The sequence below is a fragment of the Rhynchophorus ferrugineus genome, unplaced genomic scaffold, assembly GCF_030347505.1.
Source record: "Rhynchophorus ferrugineus isolate W39M unplaced genomic scaffold, kcgeb_rfMv2 rfM4, whole genome shotgun sequence".
NCBI classification, from domain to species: Eukaryota; Metazoa; Arthropoda; class Insecta; order Coleoptera; family Curculionidae; genus Rhynchophorus; species Rhynchophorus ferrugineus.
This window is the reverse complement of record NW_027472583.1, coordinates 61,017,806-61,042,243: the sequence shown is the minus strand read 5'-3', so window position 1 is coordinate 61,042,243 and position 24,438 is coordinate 61,017,806. Positions and strand designations below refer to the sequence as shown.

Below are 24,438 nucleotides of genomic sequence, written 5' to 3'. Positions count from 1 at the left end.
TGTTGTGGTTGTCGTGGAGTTATACTAACGCCTGACATGGGTTTTGGATATTGACTTTTAACGTGAGGAGTTTGAGTTTTTTGGAAGTTTTTGCCAAATGTTGCATAGGCTGGGGGAAAATATGTTTTAACCGGTTGTGGTCTAATGGGTATTGGTTGACTAGGGAATTGATTTTTTGGATATGTTGTCATATTTTGTTTAAGGAACAAGTTACGTTTTAAATTAATGTTTTGACTTTTTGACTCAAAATTCTGTGTAAAATTATTCTTAAATCTGTCTTGACTTGATAATATTTCATAATTAGTAATAATATCAATCGCGGAATCTAAATTTTGCGGATTTTGTACGATCAATAAAGTTCTTAACTCGTTCGATATATTAGCAAGTAAATTTTGTGTAGCTGTTAATTCGTTTTGTTTGATTAAGATGTTTCGTGCTTCTAAGTTTTGCACTTCTGTACAAATCTTAGTATTAATTTGAGTATTAATGGATTTCAATCTTTGAATATAATCTAAGCATGGTTCGTTTTTGTTTCTCACCAAGAAGATGAGCTGTTGTTGTAAGTTACATCTAGTTATTGGGTCACTGAATTTTTGTTGAAGAGCAATTTTAATTTGATCCCAAGAAATTAGATCGGGACGTGTAAGTATGAAATCTTCAGCTTCACCAATTATTTTTGATTTGATTGCTAACAGCACATATTCTTGTTGGGATTGATCATTCGTATAATATCGAGCATAAAATGTGTCTATTTGGTTAATAAAGCTATCTAATTTAGATGAAGTTCCGTCGAATGTTTTCAATAACTGAACAGTTGATCTTAATGATTCTGCCATATCGGTATCAAAAAAGTTAATTAGGTGTGAATAAATATTTTCTAAACTTTCGTCGGAGCTTTCTCTGTTTCTGTTTCTAATAGTTGGGTATGTTATTCCCTCTAATTTTTTCGTAAATCTTTTCATACAACTAGTTTATAAAAATAATGAAATTACAATATATATATGGAATATACCAATAGGATATAACTTAGCTTGGTAAGTTATCCTTGGATTTCCTTTTACAATATTTGCTATATAAAAATAGTATATAAATATCAATGAAATTATATGGAATGCACCAATGGGATACAACTTTTATTGAATAAGTTGTCCTTGGATTTCCTTTTTTACAATAATTGTTATATAAATCGTATATAAATATCAATGAAATTATATGGAATGCACCAATGGGATACAACTTTTAATGAATAAGTTGTCCTTGGATTTCCTTTTTTACAATAATTGTTATATAAATAGTATATAAATATCAAGATTTTCAATTCAATAATTATTATTCTTCTTGTTTCTTAATTAATCAGGATTATACCAATAAGTGACTTACAGTAATGTATTCGTCTCTGGATTGCTCCTGATGTCGTAATAGTAGAAGCCGTCTGCGAGGAGAATTCACTTCTCGACTGGTCTGCTATACGCCTTGGACACTAGCTACGCCAAGTTGTCCTGGTTCCTTATGCTAACTGCTAATGGTTGGGATTCTTTGTCCAGTTCCAAAGCAGGAGTCCGCCTTCCAATTGAAGTAACAACGTTGAGTGGTGGTTCTTTCTTCTTAATTGTAGATACAAACGGTGATCACAATTCACAGCGAACTATATGATATTCCGGAAGTATCCTACCGACTGCGCCAATTAAGTTTGAAACTCAGAATGTCTTTAAAAAAAACAAACTTTATTTCAAAAATAATAATGAAGAGGTTTACAACAATTGTTACAATACAATACAATGATTAAGACTACAATAAGCGAGACTTAACTACACTGATATGCACAATACAGAGGAATAGGCGGGACTTATTATGCTTAAACACGTACAGTACAAACGGATAGGCGAGACTGAAATCTAGGCATTCTGCCTTTACATTTATAGTAAAATTATGCTGTGTTAGCTATTCTTAAGTCTAAAGGTTAGTAAGTTGTTTGGGTGGACATAAATGACCATATAACTATACCGATATTTTTTTGCAATAAGTCTAAAAATATCGATTTTTTTAATAAAAAATAAAAATATTAATTAGCCTAAAAAAATATCGATATATGGATATTTTTTCTGCATCCCTAGTGTCGGCTATCCAGAAAAACATCAAAAGTATTCTAATTATTTAAAATTAAGTACTAATGTAAAAGGTTTATTAAAAATAAATGTTTTTCGTAATGTTTAAGAAGTATATTTAATTTTATTGAAAAAATATGGATATATATTTTTCGACATACGTATCCGAGATTAACAAAATCAAATCATAAAAAATGGATACCAATTTCCAAATAATTGAGAACCCTCTTCTTAAAGTTGTGGTTATTTATGTTGGCATAACATTCATTAAGTTTCTTCTTCTTAATATTAAAAAATTTGTTATCTACGCAATGTCATTTAATAATCTCAAAACCCATTTTTTTGTGTTAGGAGTTATAATTGTTATAAGAAAATATAATTAGGAATTTAATTTTTTTTTTAATTAATATCAACATCCGATATCACATCCGTCATATATAAAACAAAAAACCAAGGTAATTATATACATATATTATAGGTACTTCCCATGATTTCCATTTTAGTCACAAAGTATTCTTCTGTTTAGTGATTTTAGTGCTGCAGAGAATATGGAGACCATTAGAGTTATTTCTGGAGTCTATGTAGTGTTGTAAGAAATGGCGACTTGTAATGATTTATTAAAATTTTCTCGTTTAGATCTTAATGGTATGTTCATAAATAATATTTTATTCTCTATATTAATCATTTCTTTTCCTGTAAGATAGTCCGCTTAAACAAAAAGTGATAAAGAATGAAGACTTATTTGATTTATTTGAAAATGGCCCTCACGTCGTTAAATATAAAACTCTGGATAGCCAATCCGCAGAATATATAAGCGTAAAAAATATGATAGGTTACAATATAATTAAAATTGACAAAATTTTAAATCAGTTTAACACTATGGCCTTCTTGTTGAAGAAAAGATTTATGTACAATGACAACTATACTATAGAAATGCTCCACGCTACGAAAGAGGGATGTGTGCAAGGAATATGCGAAAATAATTTCAATTGGAGGCTAAGTGGCTTAAGTAGGGGCCACAAACATGGGTTTGGAGTCAATTTCACAAAATCGTCTTATTTTGCAAATTTTTTTACCAACTCTCGTGGGAGTAGCATAATAATAGTAGCTGATGTTCTTTGTAAAACAACTTTCTGTGGCCATAGTCAGACAAGGGTACCACCAAAAGGTTATGATACCTCCATTAGATCTGACAGAAAAGTTTATGTTAAATTCAATGACGCTGAATTTAATCCAAAATATGTTGTATACTACTAAAATAATTTACTTTTTGCCAGATTAATTTTCAGCATTAATACAGTTAATAATAAGAAAGTATGTATACTGATACTTAAATATATAATAATTAGTAGTAATTTGAAATTTTATCACCTCACATATAAATCCCTTAGCTGATTCCTGATTCTCTTCTTTTCCCCTTCTAATACTCCTGTTATTAAGTGTGTATATTAATGACCTCTCCCACATATTAAACAGCCTTGTATTTTTTGAAGACTTATAAGTTAGATTCCCAATTAATTGAAATTTAATTTTTTTGTCAAAAAGCTAACAAAAAACAGTGTTGGAATATGTAATGTTGTTTTCAAACCAAATCTCCTTTAATGAAATCGGAGCAAATGTTAACTGGACAGAGGCAAGATTCGGGCATCAAGATTCTTCTCACTTTTTGCCTAATTACTATTATAGAGTAATATATCTATAGTCCCTATATGTGCCTCAGTCAAAGAGACGTAAGATGGAACATTTATTCTTTTGTTGATCAGTTTTTCTGACATCGGTCATTTTTTTTAATTGCTCCAATCACATTAGTTGGCATTAGTTTACAGAGTTGGCTAACGATACTGACGTTGTGGCTGATTTTCTTGATTTTACAATTAAGTGCTAAATGTTAGATGGGAACAACTGAACGTCACTGAAACTGAAAGTTAACATTAAATTTAAATTTAATTTACATACCAAATCGTTCAATTGGAACATCATTTTCCTTTGTGAGATGGTTTGAATTGTCATGAAAATAACAAATGTTTGATCCTTGAATGTTAGAATGTGTTACATTTAAATAAAGTTGAATACCAATAAAATAAGGTGTTTTATTAAAAAATATATGGTATTAATAACATTTAGTAATACAGTAAAAAAATATGTATGAATGTACAAATATATCTATACAATACCGAATTTTATTTCTCCTTATTAAGATAATTCAAGATACTGTTCGGCTTGGATCTCTTGAACGATTTCGAATTTCCGATTGTCCGTTCCCGTTTTCTCCGATAATCCTCCCACACTTCTGTCTGTAGGTCGTTGGGTAGCGCTCGGAAGACCTCTTCATCGTTGTCTGGCGGGCATGGGACGGTCTTCTCGCCCAGATCCATGGGGGATTCCGTCGAGTTGAGCCTCAACGTGGCCACCCCCAGTTTAATGGGGGAATCACTGAATTCCGCGATACGATCCGCTACGAAGAACCTGCCGCGTTTGGCCAGGGACTCCGGCGAGTCGACGTTGTCGTAATACGCGTAAGACGACGTGGACGCCTCGCGAACTGGAGAACGAGAATTCTGATTCGCAATGTCGATAAACGACTGCACCTCGATATCTTTCGTCAGGAAACTGACCAGAGTGTTTCTCACACTGAGTTTCTCCACGAATTTCGTAAAAGATAGCCCCAGCAAAGTAATGTGGAAACTCCTCTTAATATCCACCACCTTCCTGAACAAAGTCATGATGATTTTCATCAACTTAGCCTGGTTGGCCTCGGTCAACTCTAAATCCTTAAACAAGGCGGTGTTGACGTTGCACTGCCTAGTTTCGCGAGTTGCGCTTTGGGGATTGGAATTGTTGAACTTCCTCACAGTTAGTTTTATCGTCTTTGGTATTCTTCCGTCCTCCTTAACGAGAACCATCAATCGCAACAGTAGTTGTTGTAGTTTCGACTCTATCTCTCTTTCGGCAGTGATCGCCCTGCAACTGTCTTCCAAGCCAATGCTCTGAGGTTTACCCGTCTTTTTCACTGGCGCTGTATCACGGCCGAAGCTAAAATCCAACATATTTTTGGCTTTTTCGATACCGAATACTTTTGCCAGCTCATTTACGTCACAATTTTGTAATTCTTCAACGGTTTTGACGTTAAAATTCGATAATTGCTCCACGGTGGCGTTCCCGATATATGGTATGTTTTTCACTAAGTTTAAGTCCAACATTAATTCATTTACGCTATTAGGAAACACGACGGTTTGTTTATTTGGTTTGTTTTTGGTACAAACGATTTTCGCTAACAATTTGTTTTGAGCGATACCAGCACATGTAGTTAATTTTAATTCTTTGTATATGAGATCTCTTATTTCTTGCGCAATTTGCGTCCCAACCTTAAGTCTTTCCGTACATCCGCACTCACACAATAAATCCGTATTTCCATAGAAGTAACCCACCAAATTCCCGTTGTTAATTGAGTTCTGTTTTTCTGTAACAAGCTTTGTGACATCAAGATAATTTTCGTCAAGTCCAAGTCTTTCTACCAAGTCTGTGTAGTTTTGTAAGAGTTGTGTTACTTTGTATGAATATTGTCTGTAGTCATACAAATCCTCTCCATTTACTAACACCAAATTAGGACAAACTTTCTTGGCTTCTGATATCAACATGCACTTAGTCACACCATATTCCCTAGCTAAATAGTTGCTCGTTACGACAATATTTTTTTGTTTGATACCCAAGGGTTGATGCACTAAACTTGGATTTTTTACCATCTCTACTTGGGCGTAAAAGCAATCGATATCTATGTGAATAATAGTTCGAGAATGGTCATCCATTTTATGTCTGAAAAGAAAAAAGATAATTCTGTAATGTGAAAGCAACTTACAAAAAAGAACATTATATAAAAACTCACACTATAAAAATAACGAACTAAATTGCTGTTTCATTTCCAGAAAATAGAAAGTTTACGTAGGTTCAGGTTATTGACATTTGAGTTTTTGTAGGTTAGATTATTCAAAATATTTTGATAGTTTTTCTATTTTAGGATATACAGAAAAGTGATATATTAAAAACAGAAAAAATATGTATTTTTTTATTTAAAATTATATGCATGTAGCTTTTAACTCACATTAATTAATTTACCAGTCGTCTTGTCTTAACTTAAAAGTTGTATTATCACTTTTTATAACTTCGACCCCTGGACCATAATATGGAAGAATATAGGCTGATCCATCCGCTGGTCCGAGATTTTGAGTAGCTATTAAAATTATATCTACTAGTTGTCCAAAAAACATGAATCCAAAAGTACAGAACTTAGCAACTCCTATTGCGGGATATCCTAAATAAAAACGATCTATACCAAACATTCCCAAGAAAATTGATAACAAAAGAGCGGTATCAAAGTGATAGCCATTCCTAAAATTGCATTAATTAACTATGCCTAATTTTTCCATATGAGTAAATAAACTTACGTCCACTTACAAGGTACTTTTTTAGTGAAAGTTCTATTTTGAGTTTCAGAACATTTAAGACCATCTACTGCAATACAACGAACTAAAAAAATTACAGTAGTCATGTAATTTCATCTATTATTTACTCTACATACTCTTTGCTTTATTCTCCTTTGTACATCCTTTAATCTGTTGTGTCTTTGAATCTATTAATTCATATGTTGGATCAGGGCATAAATACTGCCCCATTCGTAATTTATTACAATCAACGATATAGGCTGATTGATTAGCTTCATTTTCGAAACTAAGTTTTACAGCACAAATAAAAATAAACAGTACAGATTTTATATTATTCATCAATAGATAAATATGATACTGTGATAAACTTAGTTTAAATCAAAAATTCTAGTAGGATTAAGATCGTGTCATAAGTCAAAACTTGATCTAAAAATTGAACACACATATACAAGAAACAATTGGATAATCATATGATTTGTTCAAACTTGATATTTGTTCAAACTACTTTCATATTATCTATATTTTCATATATGCAACCTGCAATACTTTCATATATTAGCATAGATTGGAATAAACAATCGAATTATTCTTTGGATATATAATTTGATTCTTTTCGATTGATGCTATAACTCAAACTTATTTTGAAAATATATGTTTTGTACATTGATAAAATACCTTTAAAAAACTTAAATAAAGCTCCCGATTTTATATATGATGTGTAAGATTATCAAAACATTAACCTAACCTTCTTTACTCTTCAAAAATAAATATTTAATTTTAAATTTCGTATGAAAGATACTATGATAGAATCATCTATTTCTTACAACAATGGCATTAATTTCAAATATAAATAAACATGTTTGGATGGTTGCTTGGCGAGTAATTATGACAAAAATCAATGGTCAATTCTACTCAAAATATCAATCAGTTGAAGATGGCAATGAAAATGCAATGGATAATTTTACAAATCGCTTAATGCAACAACAATTTTCTAAATGGGAAATTACAAAAAGAAAACATGTTAAGAACATTCTGAATGATTTACCAGATTATCATCGAGAAAAAGTTGAAAACTTAAGCATAAATGAGATTGACTGGTTATTACAAGAAACTATTGATATTGATGATAGTGCGAAATTGATACAGTTAACAAAAGAGTGTATAAAATATGACAAATGCCCTTCTTTGTCTGTTTTACTTCATATCTTGTCAGTTTGCTCACAAAAAGGTGATAAGGATACTATAGTAGCTATGGTGCAGCTTTGTGAAAATCACAACCCAAATGTTCTGCAAGAGAACTCAAATTTCGAACATTATTTGGCAGAAGCAATATGGGTCAAGGGCAATATTGTTAAGTCCCTTGAGATATTTGAGAAAATATATAGAGAAAATGTATTTTTAAGGAGAGAAGTCAAGTAAAGTTTTATATTACACTTACGGTGTGTATAAATTTTATCATTTTATTTTAAGGTGTATGTTGAAAAATTTAATTGAAAATGTTTTGAGTGATAAAAGTGAAGCTGGAGTAATAAATGTAATAAGGTTTTCAGAACGATTAGTAAGGGAATATAACGAATATTATCCCCTTGGGTGCATTTGGCAGATATGCTTTTTAAGTCCTTGGTTTACAGGTTAGCTCGTTAAAACTATAGTAGACTTAATAATGTTGCTGTATTTTCTTTTTTAGATCAACAAATGTCTCTAGACTTACTTGAGAAATATCCGAATCTATGCAAATTTATTATTAACCGTATACCGTATGTGGTTAATATGTCATTATTCAACCATCAACTAGAACCAATTTATAAACTAACTGAATTACTACTAAAATATAATATGAAGATGCATTTGCCTAGTGTAATAGTGGCTTTAATTGACTATTTTAGTAAGTATATATCATAATAACTTTTCATTTTACAATACTGCTTTTTTTTGCAGTTAAATTTAATGATCTTAGGAGATGCAAGGAGATAATTAAATGGACAGTTAAAAATGACATTGACTTACCGACAGTATTATTAAATGATAAACTCATGAATATATTCTTGAATGAAGCAACCATTAAGAAAGAAATTAAAAAACAGTCCATTAAAAAGTATAAATTTTGATGTTCAAAATACAAATAAGGGTAATTTTGGAAAAGTTTATTTAGTTTTTATCATATAGGGATGAATTAACAATGTCTAAGAATAAAAAGATTAAAACTACCTTTTAGAATTTTTATTTCAACTATATTTAAAGTAACTATTAATGTTTATGCTATATTAATTTAAATCTCAAATCTAAACTTCAACCAGCTGCTGCTTTTATATATTAACTGAGTTACAATATACTTCAATCTTATTGTACTATTTATAAAGTAAGGTTCTCAGAGCCAAAGAATTCCAAACTTTCATCACACTCAAGATGTGTTCAGATTACATTTAAGAGACTCTTATTTAAGTCTTAAGTATGTTTTTGGATTTTACAAATTAAACTAATAATGATGGATAAAAATTAGATCTATGAATAAAGAAACGTTTGTTGCCCATAGTTAACTAAATTTTTCTATTTGCGGCAGTTGTAGCTTAATTTGGTAAATTGCTTTAGCATAATTGTTTGTAAAATAAAGTATATTTACATTGGTTCATTAATATGTTTAATTTTATGTAATTATCACAGTTCTAGTTTTTATAATATAATTAGATAAGCAGTTAATACAATATTGTTATCACAAATGAGTACTATCGGTGATATTTTTTTCTGGCGTAGAATCATTGTTTTTATTATTTTGACGTTTCTCGATATAGTCTTCTCCGACTCTCATATACATGATTCTGTAAATATGTAAATCATTAAATTAGTTTTTTTTTCTTTCCGGTACAACATACACAATAGAAAGGCAGCAAAGACTGTACAAAAAAATACTGAAGAAAAAGAACAGAGCCGGATACACCTGCAAGCTGTTGATGTAGACCACCTTGTTGTATACGGGGACGAAAATAGCTGGTGCTACCACATCGCATATTCCGAGGAGGGATTGGGCTTTTCCGAAATCGTTTTTGGTAACGATTTTCGTAGCTAAGGATTTCTTAGCAGTTTTGTATACCCTCGTGATGATACTTATGGCAACACCTGTGTAAAATAAAATGTATTTAGATACTATTTAATTGACATATGACACCACTTACCGGAATAAAAAATGACGACATTATTAGCTAAACCGAAAATGACGTTTGTAACGATTTTGTCTAGGGTTGTTATTAATAGGATCATCAAATCGCCTACGTGGAAAAAACGGGTAAACAAAGGAACCGCGAAAAGATGCCCGGCTAATGCAACCACGGAGTTGACGGTCAAAAAATAGCTATATTCTAGGGGAGTCCATTCAAATACGTTTTGGGTATATAAATAAAGAACGTTGCTTTCACCTACAACATAATTATTGTGAGGTTTACAGTGTATACAACGCAATATAGCAGGTTGTTCAGTAAGTTTTTACTATGTTTCCATACATTTTGAGATATGTAAACAAGACATAAATCTTTATTTTTATTAATAATTATTTTTTATTCATCTATAGTAATGTTATCCTCTGTAAAATAGCAGTAAAACATTAAATTAATGGGTGATCATTCATAATCAATTTTTTCAGTTTTATTCATGTTTTTATTGGATTACTAATATGCTAGGACGATCTCTGCGCTCGGCATAACCATAATTTACACAGTTATTCCTTAAACCCGTTTACTCATAGCAGATTAAATTAAAACTAATTTTCAGTATTTCTCAGACTACTTTGTTCTCCATTCTCTTAGACTCCAAGTCTTATTTTTTTCAGGAGAAAGGCGGCTGAAGATCATCGAATGCTATGTCAAAACTTATAGCAACCATGCTCCACCGATTTCAACATGTGGATGATGGCTTCGACGTCTTTAAGTGGTAATTTTTAACACGGAAGGCAAAGATCGGTCTGGACAGCCAACAAAATTTGAAGACGAGGATTTAAAGGCATCACTCGATGAAGCTACAATGGGGATCGCTATCGACAACAATTGATGCGCTTGAGCCAAGTAGTACGTTTTCTCTGGATTAATGATACCAAATCATAAAACCGGTTTTCTTCCTTACAGCGAGACTTATTGAACAACCTATTAATTCCTGATCCCAACGTGACACTTACCATCAAAAGCTGCTTTGTGCATAAAAGCCATAAAGATAATCAACCATATTAACACTCGGTCGTTGTCTTTTTTCGTCAAAAGCAATTTAAAAGTATCTCTGGCATGTTTGGGATCGAAGATATCAACTAAGAGTCCTTTACTGGATTTTTTCAGGTCATCCTTTTGGGGTTCTTTTATCCAAAACCCGTATCCCAAAGCGATAACATTTAAAATTAGAGACGCGCTCAAGACAGTTTTATATCCCGTCTTCACAAAGAAGATTCCACTGACTGATTGTACCAGAGGTAGGGCGACACTGATCACTATTTGCACTATACCTAGACGTAACGTCCTCATTTCTACCGAACTTACGTCGGCGATATATGCTGTACTCGCCATGGCCAGCATGATTTGACCACCGAAAAGGGATGGTATAATTTTCTGGGATATTCCTTGCATCTCCAGTGGAAATTCATATAAGAATACCGTGCATAAAATACACCCTGAAAGCCGTAAAAATTAGAATCATTAAGTAAGTAAGCAAACATTACCATTACATTATAAAAGATTATAATAATCTACCTTTTAATTTTCACAACAAATGAAAAGTTGGCTATTTTAAGTTTGATGAGAATGTAACGTATTATCTAAGTGTCAAAAGCTGGAATAAGCAAAAAACAATGTTATGAAAATAAATATCATGTAAAGAATATAAAATTGGCATTAATTTGGTTTAATTTATTTAACGAAAATTTAAACGATTATTGTCTTTAATACTACCGTTTTAATATCTTATATTTTTGTTTTTTAAAACATCTGCTACACTGTTGGTAATTACTCAAGCCCATTTGGACATATGGAATCCAACTATGGGGTACCGCTAGCAAATCTAATATATCCATCATTCAACGGTTCCAAAATAAGGTGTTGTGTGCCATTGTTGATGCTCCGTACTATATTTCAAATAAAGTTATACAACGCGATATTCCTCTAGAACCTATAACGAGTGTAATTCAACGTGTTTGTGTGAAGTACTTCGAACGAGTCTCAGTGCATCCCAATGTACTCGCTAATCAGCTAAATATGCGACGTGATAGTGAAGTGCGTAGACTAAAACGTTTAACACAACCTGATCTGATTACTGGACATATGTAGACTTTAGAATAAGACTAATTAATTAAGATAATATTTTATACAGAAGATTGCTTAATGAAGTGATTTTCTACATGCCATGTATATATAATATAGACATAAGAAATACTTATTGCCAAGAGGGCAGATTGTGGACTCACGAAGAGCAATAAAAAAAAATGTTGGTAATTCGCTAGAATAAAGCTTTTTTGAATAAGTATGTTAAGTATACATAATCCATAGAGAAATATAGATTTAACTTTATAGGAAATTTTGGGGAAACGTTTGGCGACGTCCAACATCTAGATGATGCAACGTTTAACTTATTACTTGCATTAGTAGCTACGCTATAAGCCGCGATGGGATCTGATTGGCTCACTTCATTTCTATGGTATGTTTGTTATTTATTTATTTTTAACGTCTATATTTATATATATTAGTTTTAGAAAATAAAAAATGGAGAAATATATTTTTCTTCTTGGATCAATAGTTGCAGGTCCAATAAAATAATAGCTCCTGAATGCAAATCTACTAAGATAAGATTAACCGATATTCAAATTTTGGTGTAAAATTTATTGCCCAAGTAAGAACAAATTTGTTAAAGTGTCATCAATTTAATAACCACCTTGAGGGGTTCGCTTCATTAAAGAAAAAAAAAGAGTAATTATCCATATAAATGTATTGGCTTAAGGTTATTTAACCAAGAGTTTTTTTGGATTTAGCTAATGGATTCAGCAATATACATCCTCGACTAGTGTGCTTTAGAAATCATTTGAAGCGCTTAACATTTAGTTAATTAAGTTTTTTTTTTCATCTCATTGGCCTTTAGGAAGTTGTGAAGAGGATGAACATGAGGGCTCTTTAAATAATTTACATTTTCTACTAATGAGGGATGACTCTATATATATGAACTTCAATTCCAGACGTTCCTATATGAATAAACGAGTCAAGGCAATATCTTATGCCTCAGAAAATTGTTTTATTATACTGTCAGTAGGGCTCTTTTAACCTCTTGCTAAAGTTCTTTGCTTATGGTTTTATATATATATATATATATATATATATATATATATATATATATATATATATATATATATAATATTTATATCTTATAGATATATTTATATTTTATAGATAAATTTACATTATACATTTATTGTTATCGATTATATTTATATTTATTTATTTTTACAGATTATATTTATATTTAACTCAATTTTATTTAATAAGTTTATTGAAGAAATAAATTGGTTTTTATTTAAATGTCATTGGTCAAATAAACATGACGTCAAGGCTGTCACGAGCTAAGCATTACTAATGAGCCAATCAAATGTTTTCACAGTAAAATATTTTTGTTACAGGTGCCTATAATGGAGATTTAAATTGACCAATCAAATTACTTGAGTGGCTAATTCTGCGCCCTCTGGATGTTGGGCAAAGCAAAACATTGCGCCAGAGACCCCTTTTGAGTTGCTTTTCTATTACTCTATGACATAACCTAAATAACATTTGTCAAAAAAATGTCCATGCTAAATTCAAAACAATTACTTTTCGTGCCTTGTCTTGATTTTGTGTGTATGTGTACTATTTTTTAGTTTACCCTCGTATATTTATTGCTTCATGAATATTCTATGACTTATTTGATACTGCATATTTACTTTGTTAAGCTAGGTTAAGTTAAGATATATAAATATTACGTATTAAATTAATCTAATTAATAAATAAATTACTGATTTTTCAACACATAAAGCAAATTTGAATTAATATTTATTCATACTATATTGAATATGAATAAACAATATATTTGTGATAAATATAAGAAAGAAAATTTACAATATTCCGAAGAATATAAAAAAAAAGATCGGATGATTTTAAGTCGCAAACATTTGGGTGGAAGAAATGTTATGTGTGGGGCTGCTATAGGTTTTGGAAGAAAGACATACATAAAATTCATTTCTGGGAAAATTAATAGTATAAGTTATATTAAAATGATCGACGAACACTTAGTACCTAAATATGAAAGGCAAATTACCGGTCAGGATTATATTATTGGACAAGACAATTCTGTTATTCATAATACGAAATTCGTTAAACATTATTCTTCAGAAAATAATATTCAATATATTTTTTTCGTTCGAGCGGCACGATCTTACACGAAACTTATAGGTATAAGTAAAGGTAAATAATTGTCTCTTTGTAATGTTTATATGAATATCATGGAACTACCATAGAATTTAAAATCTAAAAATTAATATTTATTAAGAGTTGTAATGGGAAATGTGTAGTGTGCTATAGTTTTGTCGCAAGGTGGTATAACGTGGATTACTTTTTCATGTATTTAACGGATACTTACCGGTTATACCTAGAAATTCGCCGATGATAGGCAACACCAAGAAAGGCTTCCTTAACTTGTATCTGTCGCTGAAGGAACCCAAAAAGAGGACCAGGATAATTGGCGTGAAGCTTTGCACGGGCTGTTGCCAGGAATGCATCGTGCTGATGACAGTTTGCACTTTGTTGTTCTCCGATACGAACCTTTCATGCTTTCCGGATAATATAGAGTTGCAAATGGTGTCATTAATACCCAGATTGACTCTGAAATTATTAACTTTCGTGTACAATGTAAAATAATATCATGTGCAGAATGATTTTGCTTTAGTATAGTGTTCAGTGTGAAATACGAGGATGTACTTAAAACTATTCAGAATAAAAAATGTTTATGACGTCAAAACATTGCAATGTTGCCGCATCAGCTCTAAGTTGACTCTGAGTTAGTTCAGTTTGACTTTGACGTACAAGAACATTCAAATCTAAATAAAATAATATTTTAAATAATACTAAAATATATTATAGATACAAGTTTTCGTGATGTATTAATTTTACATATGTTCAAAGTAGTAATAATGCAACTAATCGCGGTTTCGACTATGTTTTTGGCATACTCTTTGTATACGTGATCCATTTTTGTCGGAGGTAAACGAATTATCCTTGAAAGGTTGTTACCTTTCAAACGCACTATGCTATGGCTTCATTGAATAATGAAATCCATTTTAATGAAGGAAGATTTTACGTTAATCATAATGAAGGGCAATATGAAATGTTGAAAGAATACAGTAGACTGATTATAGTAAAATGGGTAGAATGAATTTGAGTTGCATTTCTTTCTTGTTTTGTATATATATAATAGTAAGATAACAAATAAATTATATTTGTTATCTTACTGTTGTTTTTTTTATGTCCATAAAAAGTTTTTTATATTATATTTATTATATTATAGAAGATGAACATTGTACCAATAAACTTAGTTAAGTTTGAACTTGGGTTTCAATAAAAAATTCTTCAAATATACGAATTTACAAGAACTATAATTTTGACGATTAAATATTAATAAACGATATACTATTATATACTGTTTTATTTCCTATTTTTTCCTTTCAAAATTATTTTAAAATAAAATATATTTAAATTATATTCTTCAAATATACGTATAATTAGCAAGAACTGGCAACGTCACAAAATTCAATCCTTGTGATCCTCCAGAATTAGACTCTCCTAGCTTTAGAGCGGAGAATGGGTGGGTGGATTTCCACCTCCGACATAACTGAAGTAATTGGTGGATGTTTTGGTACAAGAATAGGACAACAATTTAAACCTTATTAATAAATAAATATTGTGTATATGCCAGGAATTCATAATATTTTGTCTATCCTCTGTATTTATCCACCATCCTCTATTTTAAATCAATATAAAGATAGAAATACGTTAATAACAACCCACCTGCAAGCCTTTTCGAACTCTAAATTATCCAAGGCTGGCCTCGACAGGAACAGCGCCATCTGGTAACACGCGACCAGAGGCTCGACGGTGACGACCTCTTTGATCCGTCTTATCGCGGTTTTAACGGTTTTTTTCGCCCGAGGTTCCTCGTTCTCGGTGAGCTTCAACGTCGAAGGAGTATTCATAGCCGATCTTCACCTGTCAGCGACAGCCCGGAAGGCGAAACAGACACGACGGTAAAAAGGTTTACGCTTAACGAATCCGATCTTGTTTTTAAAAGATTGTCGGAGACAACGTGCCCCAAGGCCGATCGCGGTATTTTGTAATTTCACGGTCATTCGTCGTACAGATGAACGTAGCCGATCTGCATTAGTAGTTGTTTTAGCAAACGCAAAAAACCGTTTACTTACCAATCCTGTTCGTGGGATAAAGAACGCGATGTATCAGTCATCGTGGTTCATCAAAACAATGGTTCGATATAATCGAAGTAGTGGGTGAAACATACCGAGACGTTTTGTTAATGAACAGCATAATAATCAGAAAAATTATCAAATTAAACGTTTACGTACTATTGACTAACATGATTTTGTCTCTAATGACATATTTGCAACAACTAATATTTTTAGTTTTCGTAAAAATAGCAACAAGGAGTTCCTTATCATCTGTTGATGATATGGGGCCGAATCAACAAAGAAACACTCTAAGACAATTTTAGTCATAAGACAAATTTCGACGTGGTACATCAGTATTTCATATTTATCAAAATAGCGAACGATCCTCGTAAAAGACGGGTTTATCATAGGGCAGATCGGGTTCAGTCGCATTTTTTTGATTAATAAATATTTAAACGTTTTGAATTGTCCCAGATTTTTTTTTTGAAACCGAATTAACTGAAAGCTTGACGAAGAAATGTGAAAGTCTGTACAAATTAAACCTTGGTTGACAACTTATAGTTTTAGTTGATACCTATTCTTTTTTATTTTTTTTCTATAAGGACATCTGTTGGTTTATTTTTGAAGCGTGTGTTATAATTGACATTAACATTTATAAAAATTTTTGCTGGAAATTACTATTTGTGTCGAAAAATTCACAACTACGTTACGTTGGCATTTTTAAGTTAGTCTATCTCTATCATCTATGACCCTTCCTTGGCCGGCGTCCTGGATTTTTATATTATTTTCTAAATCTTTTAAATAATTCTATGACTTCTACATCTGTTTATTAAATTTACTATTTGTGACATATTAAGTTTTTTTCCTGCGAGGTATGATGAAAGAGTAATTCCTGAGAAGTAAAATGATACTTTAACATGTAATATCTTGAAATACATATGCCAGTTATAAAACGAAAACGAAAAAAGAAAACGAAAAGTTGTAATGAAAAACACGTAGTGTGTTAAAGTTTTGTCGCGAAGTTTAAATAATAAAAGCATATTATTATTACAACGTATGACCTTCTAACTCACACAGCGAATATAATAATTCAGATGTCTTGATCAATGAAGCTTTGTACACATTTCGGTTTATATAAAAAGAAACAAAGATGCTTCGTAAATATTGACAATGGGGAACTTTCATGTGATATAGTGTGAGACTTTATGCAACTTTGGATTTTAATTCTACTTTTAAAAATCAACATAAAAATAATTAATTGAAAAAGCCTATTCCACTCATCATCATTGTTCCTTCCGATTACCATTTCTTCCAGTTGATGACACTTTATTTTATGCCAAGAAGAATCATTTTTTATTTACATATATTTATTATTCAATAATAGGAAAATTTTCAGAAATGTGTAAGTCTATGAACAATGATATTAAAATGTTAAAATTATATCTGGAATAATTTCCATTATTTTTCACATCAGCTTGTCAATTGTCACTGGACACGTCATTGTTGTCATGAAGCTATCCGAGAGTACACATAACATAACCTATTACATATGAGTAATTTGAAGATCGCTCATTGGTACGCCCTTTTCCTTTTCGAATGCTTCGTTAGTTTCGCCTGTCATTTCCACGGTGGTTTGATTTTCTTTACTTGCTTGTCTTCTATATTTTATGTACATGTATCTAGAAACATTCGTACCAAGTTAAATATCTACTGGCTAAAAATAATAACTGTATACTTACATAATAATAATGACATAAATTGCATACATAATAACACTGAAGAAGAAATACGCTGATGGTAAGAGATCATAGGTATGCGTATAGATACCAGCGTTATACACCGGTGCGGCTACAGCTGGACCAATGGCTTCGATTATTCCGAACAGAGATTGTGCTTTTCCTAAATCGTTTTCCGTTACAACCTTAGTAGCCAGCGATCTTATACCGATTGCTGTTACGCCTGTTACCAAACTTACAGCGGCGGCTGTCAAAAGTGCGGATGAAGACACGTTGATATTCATCTATTTATATGACGTATAGTTAAAGTACATACCTACATACATCAGAACACTATCTTTAGCTATACCAAAGATAATATTGGCCAAAATTTTGTCGAGGAACGTTAACAGTAGAATGGTCAAATCGTGTAGTTTTAAGATTTTTGTGAAAAGTGGAACAGCAATAATGGTACCTATAATATCGGCAAACAATTTTTCTTGTTGATAAAAATTACATAACATAAAAATCAATCTTTATGAACGTCAACTAATAGTAACATAAAAAAGAGCTATATGTTTATAAAATTGTAGGTTATTTTTGAAATGTGTCTTATTTCAAAATTAGCAATATTATTATGTTTGATTGGATAATTCTTTAGTAGTGGTTACTCTAAGTGACGTCCAGACGGTAATCGATAAACTTCGGCACTTTCCGCCTATTTTGCGACGTTGCCATTTACAAACAATCATTCGTTTGTTTATGTCGGATATAACTGTTATTTATATTCTTGATGTTTCAGTAATGTGTTATTCTCAGTATATATTTATTTTACTGTTATATTTTCTCAGTTTATTAATTAATGTTTCATTTTAGGAATAGGGTTAAGAAGTTTTATTATTAAGCTTTTATTCAGTTATTTTTCATATAGAGTTTATTATTTATTCTTGTATCGTTTAGATTTTAGTTTTAAAAAGTAGGTAATAATTTAGTTGTGAATATTGCCAAACAACTGAACAGACTTTTGGCCAAAATTTGTCTAGGTTAATATTTATTTTAATTGGACATTAAATTCGATTCTATAGTTAATTTATTTGTTAGTTATTTTAGATAAAATTAAACCTGTGAAAGTAAAAGAGATATATCACTAGATATGTTTTGTGCAAGTGAGAAAATTGTATAAAAATATTGAAATTTGATCCCAAAGAACGGATAGTTTTTACCTATCGTGGTAAAAATTGAAGCAGTTCTAAATTTGCTTGTCATCCATTAGGTTTAACAGTAAGATTATATCAAAAGGCTAGAGCCATTTAATTTTATTTAATGCATCGGCAGTATTGTTAGTGCCTCCTTGGTTCCAACAAGTCGGCCACCTCTTTTTCTCGTAATAAAATTGTTTATGTACAATAAAAACAGGTTTCATCTGTACACATATCAAAACTTATTTACTTACCAACTAAATGAATGAGAGTATTGGCGGTTAAGAATGACGTATACTCCACTATATTCCAACTTAAGAACGCCTGCGTGTACAAATAAAAAATCGTTTCTTCACCCACGTTTACCATCGAGTACAGGAACAAACCCACCAACAATAGCACAATGAACACGCGGTCGTTACCCGCGTTCTTTGTCAGAATCAACTTGAAAGTGTCTATCGCGTGTTTGGTATCGAAGATGTCCGCTAGGAGGCTCTTTTTCGATTCCTTCTGTGGACGTTTCGGTTCCTTGATCCAAAACACTCCGTAAATGATTCCGAACAGGTATAGAGCGCCGGCGATCAATAAACAGCCGATGTATCCGATCTCGTTGAACAACAGGGCGCTGAAGGATTGAACGATGGGAACGCAGGCATTCATTACTATCTGGACGATGCCGATCCTGAGCGTTCTCATTTCCAAGGTGCTTACGTCGGCGATATAAGCGAATACTGCCATTACCAGCATGGTCTGACCGCCGAAAAAGGATGGCACGATGGTCTGGAGGAAACCGTGCAACTCTAGAGGCCAGTATTTCATGAATATTACGGAGAGAATGCAGCCTGTCACTGCAAATAGTTCGCCGATGAGTGGAAGCAGTAGAAATGGTTTCCGCCATTGGTGACGATCACTGTATGAACCTAAAAGTACATAAAAATAGAAATTAGTGGCGAGCGGAGATCATAGGTCAGCACTTCTTATTAGTTTAAGTCTTTATTTTATATAAAATAGTTAAAAATTATTTTGAATTTCAAATATGGTAAAAGACTAATCATTCTAATAGCTGGGAATCGTATGGTAGTAGATCAGGTGAGTATACCAAGTGGTAAAAAAATCCGTCACATGTATCGATCAACGTGATACTATTTTTATTATCACATTTTATTTAGACGCTGATCTTCATATATAGCCCGTATAATAAAACAGCCGACTCACGTTGTCATCAAAATTTGTGGTGTCAATAATTTTGCCGTAGTAAATTTGACTTTTGGCTTCCAACATTTGCCGGTTTGTAACCTCTAATTATTAGCACCAATGTTTTGAAGAATTTTGCAGACATTTGGCAACGTGGTCGATCAATACCAACCCAAATCTGATTTAATAGACTGATTCGGTTACCATACATATTCCGGCATCAGACAGCATTCTATTTTTTTTAAATCGGCTAAAACGAATATTACATTTTAACAAATTGCAATTAGCAGTATATTTTAGTATATTCGACATCATCTATGTGTTTTATTGGACGGGCCAAATTTTTACCGCTTATCTTTAGGGCATGTATACCAATCGTGGATCACTTACACTTTTTTAAAATACCGAGATATTTTTGTATGAATGCAACAAATACTTTTTGCATTTAAAAAATAATTCGGCTTCCAGTCGTTTGTTAGTGATATGTTATATTTAACACATTTTATTTTATTTTCGAAAAATGCATAGTATATTTTTACATAGAAATAAAAATTATGAATATACTTTATTTTCTATCTCTACAGTTAGTTATCCTAATAGTTATGATATATTGATAGAATGTTAGTGGAAGATTTAGACCTTAACTGAAGTTAGTAGGACCTGTTTGACTTATTATATGAACTAGAAGAGCAGAATAGATAAAAGTTTAATATACGGGTATTAGCTTTTTAAACTCTATGACGAGTCTTGAAAGTATTATACGAGTTGTCTTCTATTCAGCACCAACAGTAAGGAATCAGTGCGGCAAAAACTGTGACCAGTGACCTCTGTTGATCGTAGTTTTAAAGTTATGAGACTTGATCTGTCAAATTCTATATTTTTTACATTTATTTCCTAACTGCTAATAATATAGTGTGAGCTGATTATTAATGTCATAAGTTAAAATTTTAGGATTAAAATGTTTTAGTGTACATTTTCAATTGCCATAAACTTATTTAAACTGTGTTTAACTTATTTTAAGGTTATGTTTACTAAACTCAAATTCACATGGTAATTACATATACACATTTCTAATACATATTTCAATTCCTCTGGTATTATCAGATTAAAGATAGAGATAGTATAAGCTCAGATTTCATTGTATATGACATTTCGATCAAAAAATGGAATATGGAACAATGAAGTTCAATGTTTGTTGAAAAAATCTGATGCGTGTGGATGACGTAATTCGCAAATTCGATTACATTGTCTTGATATTTTTATCAAACTTTCGCTTTATAGCAGTTAAGGACTTTATTACCTTATTTGAAGAACTATAGGGCGTTCATCGCGTGCTTCATTCTTCATATGCATTGGCACTTTTAAATACACAGAACCAAAATTTAACAGATTTTTGAACATACAATGTAATCTTTCCATGTACATGCAGTAACAATATGTATATTCATTAATTATATATTAAATTTATTCTTCAAACAAGATAAATATATAAATAAAATGTAAAAGAAAACAAACCCGTTTCAAAATAGAGATTTATTCCAACAAAATATTATTTAACAAACGTGCATTAGTTTTTCGCGTATTTAATAAATATATGCAGGTATGATTGAATATTAAAAGAATGTTTAGTGTAGTATTTGAAAAACCTGTTTCATAACCTTCTCAGGTCTTATTATTGACCATTTAAAAGCCGAATACTAGACGTGCTACTCGTACACAAGCAACTTAAAAAAAACAACGAGGAAATATTACCTAAAAACAGTACTAAAATCAAGGGCATCACACTCTGGATGGGTAGCTGCCACGAGTGGACGTCACTGATCAGGATCTGTATCCTGGCGTTCGCTTCCGGGTAGATATCCTGCTCGCTGGCGATGATCCCGTCGCATACCGTGTCGTTCAGAGCCAAGTTGGCCCTGCACGCCTTCTCGAACTCCAACACCAACAGGGCGGGCTTGGCCAGGATCGCCGGCATGATGTAGCAGGCGATCAGGGGCTCCACCGTTATCACTTCTTTGATGTACGACAGTTTTTCATTGCCGCTCATCTGTTTAAAAGTCTTGGCGGTCGCGATTTCGACCGCCGGATCACCCGCGGAAGACATCCTTAAGTCGCGATATCGGTCCGTTGCGGCGAGAGCAGAACGACGCGACGTACGTGTGAGCGGCACGACATCGTGAACGGATGTGCCGAAGAAAAAAACGAGAATGCGATTCGACCGTAGTGATGGTAGGAGATGAAATTATTGAGCAACGACGATTTTCATTGTTGGATTTTTTTAAAATTTATTACATCTTACATTAGATATACTTAATAGGGGAGGGCGCGGACAAGGCAGGGACTTTAAGGTTCAAAGCATAATAAATCAAACACTTGCATAGTTTCATAAACATTATTAAAATTAACTTTAGTAATCAAACTAGCAAATGCTAGACAACTAGGAACCTCAGACAAAACAATCAGTCATATTGCTAAAAATTAAGAAAAGGCATATCTCCCCATCTTGCCCCATATGTCGAGTAAGACAGGGTATCTAGTAGACCTCCATCGAGTAACGTGTGGTATGAAATTCCCATACTAATTGGGTTGGCAGTGTTGAGGTTTTGCGGTTATTAATTGATATACTGAGATCACTTTTAAAAAATAACTTTATTTAATACACTTATCTGAATAGTTGAAGACTCTATATAAACGAACTAATGAATTAATCTATATACAATAACAAACAACAACGTGGTTTCTCTCTTGACTTACACTTCTATATATCTATGACAACTACATAACTCGAAAGTCTCCAGAAACTAGTAACATTTCATTATTGTCTTGTAACTAAAGAAGAAATATTTACTTTAATACTTTCCCTTGTTATGTACAATAATCAAATAAAGAAAAAGAATTCAATCCTACATCAAACCGAAAACTCGCAACTGCCACCTGCTGCTCCGTCGAGACATGTTGAATTCCGTTGTTAGTTGTCCTTGATTGTAGGCTAGATCTGGTCTAGTACCAAGTATTAGATACATTAATGCTCCGACTGCCTCTCTGTATGAAAACTTCTGCTTTACATTATCTTCTTTCCCTGATTGTAAAGAATATGATAATTCAAAGACTGAGGCTTTTTTAAAGCTGACCGATCTCTTAGCCTGACATCTAGTCTTTCTTTTTGAAGCTCTGAAACATCATTAAAGTCTTCCTCTGAACTGTTTCTCTCACAATCTTGTGACTCATCATTAACATCTGCTTTCACTTCTTGAAATGCTATTTTAATATATTCATTACAACATCCAGGTTTCTCGTCAAATTGTACATCTCTAGACAAAATAACGCTTTGATCCGTTTCTATCCAAATTCCAAACCGTTCATCACCATCATATCCTATGAGGCGTCCTTTTACGGCTTTCTATCTGTTTTTCTTCGCTTTTGACTCGGGATAACATGTTGAACATTGTTGAACCTTAAATGATCCTTAAGTGTTTGGTTGGCGGCTTCCTTCCGTTCCACAATTCATAAGGACTAGCACCGTCTACAGATGATATTCCCGTTCTATTCAGAATATATACCGCGGTGTTAACTAACTCAGCCCATAATCCTGCTGGATAAGTCACTTCTGGATTTGAATATTTCAAGGTCCTGGCCATTTCAACTACAGTTTTATTGTCTCGTTCACAAATTCCATTCTGTTCAGAAGTGTAGGGTGCCGTCAACCTTTGTAATTCCGTTTTTGCGTAAGATAGATCTAACTAAATTCATTCACATAGAATGCCTAACCATAAACAGTCACTACATATTTCAACTCTATTCTTGGTAAATGTTTACTCGACCGCAATTAGTATACGATTCAAAATTACCATTAGCATATATGTATATCATATTTGACAAACATGTCATTTATTTTTATACGTATGTTATGAAATCAAGATAAAATAAGGTGACAGCTTTCGTCAGAAATCGGCTTTGTATTAAACCGCGGTAAAAACGTCAACTATGTCATAAGAAAACATTTAAACGACATGGTCAATTATTAAACAATCGGTTAAATGGTGGCCCATCATCTAACCAAAAAAAACAAAGCTTTTCACAATCATTATTGTTTGCATTAATTACATTTTTTATAAATTGACACATTATCAATCATCTTATTTTTTGTTTTGTTTTGTCAAATTTGTTGAAATTACTTTTGATTCGTTATAGAATAACATGATTTGCATATGATAGGTTCCACATAGGTTCTTTACTACGCGACCAAACAATTAATTAATACTATTGGGCTAAAATTGGAACACTTTACTGTTCTATATAACTCCATTACTTGAATAAAAACTTATTATAAAAAGACGAAGAATT

The 24,438-nt window shown here is 32.1% G+C and overlaps 5 protein-coding genes across 10 annotated transcripts; 2 read left to right on the top strand and 3 right to left on the bottom strand.

The window, feature by feature from the left end:
• Positions 1-2,478: 2,478 nt before the first annotated feature.
• On the top strand, positions 2,479-3,460 carry LOC143194935 (protein mono-ADP-ribosyltransferase PARP12-like). 2 transcript variants are annotated; one of them, XM_076401735.1, is made up of 3 exons: positions 2,479-2,560; positions 2,632-2,750; positions 2,806-3,460. In XM_076401735.1, exons 2-3 carry the CDS (start codon positions 2,702-2,704, stop codon positions 3,360-3,362), a joined length of 606 nt encoding a protein of 201 aa, XP_076257850.1. In that variant the 5' UTR covers positions 2,479-2,560; positions 2,632-2,701; the 3' UTR covers positions 3,363-3,460. The 2 variants fall into 2 exon arrangements, with proteins under 2 accessions (XP_076257850.1, XP_076257849.1); XM_076401734.1 differs by lacking the exon at positions 2,479-2,560 and having other exon boundaries at positions 2,608-2,750.
• Positions 3,461-4,175: 715 nt separating this feature from the next.
• Positions 4,176-7,002, bottom strand: bisc (TM2 domain-containing protein 1 biscotti). Of its 4 annotated transcripts, XM_076401732.1 has the most exons (4): positions 6,682-7,002; positions 6,548-6,629; positions 6,205-6,491; positions 5,780-5,918 (listed from the first exon to the last, which is right to left on the bottom strand). In XM_076401732.1, exons 1-3 carry the CDS (start codon positions 6,881-6,883, stop codon positions 6,215-6,217), a joined length of 561 nt encoding a protein of 186 aa, XP_076257847.1. In that variant the 5' UTR covers positions 6,884-7,002; the 3' UTR covers positions 5,780-5,918; positions 6,205-6,214. The 4 variants fall into 4 exon arrangements, with proteins under 4 accessions (XP_076257845.1, XP_076257846.1, XP_076257847.1 ...); XM_076401733.1 differs by lacking the exon at positions 5,780-5,918 and having other exon boundaries at positions 6,155-6,491; positions 6,682-7,001; XM_076401730.1 differs by lacking the exons at positions 6,548-6,629; positions 6,682-7,002 and having other exon boundaries at positions 4,176-5,918; positions 6,205-6,344.
• A 270-nt stretch (positions 7,003-7,272) lies between these two features.
• LOC143194932 (uncharacterized) lies at positions 7,273-9,655 on the top strand. 2 transcript variants are annotated; one of them, XM_076401729.1, is made up of 5 exons: positions 7,273-7,959; positions 8,015-8,175; positions 8,232-8,429; positions 8,483-8,672; positions 9,422-9,655. In XM_076401729.1, the coding sequence occupies exons 1-4, from the start codon at positions 7,373-7,375 to the stop codon at positions 8,650-8,652; spliced, it is 1,116 nt and encodes a 371-aa protein (XP_076257844.1). In that variant the 5' UTR covers positions 7,273-7,372; the 3' UTR covers positions 8,653-8,672; positions 9,422-9,655. The 2 variants fall into 2 exon arrangements, with proteins under 2 accessions (XP_076257844.1, XP_076257843.1); XM_076401728.1 differs by lacking the exon at positions 9,422-9,655 and having other exon boundaries at positions 8,483-8,751.
• LOC143194931 (putative peptidoglycan muropeptide transporter SLC46) lies at positions 9,106-16,209 on the bottom strand. Its single transcript, XM_076401727.1, has 6 exons — positions 15,595-16,209; positions 14,171-14,412; positions 10,707-11,189; positions 9,715-9,954; positions 9,415-9,658; positions 9,106-9,360 (listed from the first exon to the last, which is right to left on the bottom strand). Exons 1-6 carry the CDS (start codon positions 15,777-15,779, stop codon positions 9,255-9,257), a joined length of 1,500 nt encoding a protein of 499 aa, XP_076257842.1. The 5' UTR covers positions 15,780-16,209; the 3' UTR covers positions 9,106-9,254.
• A 357-nt stretch (positions 16,210-16,566) lies between these two features.
• LOC143194930 (lysosomal proton-coupled steroid conjugate and bile acid symporter SLC46A3) lies at positions 16,567-22,317 on the bottom strand. The gene is made up of 5 exons (XM_076401726.1): positions 21,847-22,317; positions 19,155-19,820; positions 18,039-18,176; positions 17,726-17,969; positions 16,567-17,665 (listed from the first exon to the last, which is right to left on the bottom strand). The coding sequence occupies exons 1-5, from the start codon at positions 22,196-22,198 to the stop codon at positions 17,530-17,532; spliced, it is 1,536 nt and encodes a 511-aa protein (XP_076257841.1). The 5' UTR covers positions 22,199-22,317; the 3' UTR covers positions 16,567-17,529.
• Positions 22,318-24,438: the final 2,121 nt, after the last annotated feature.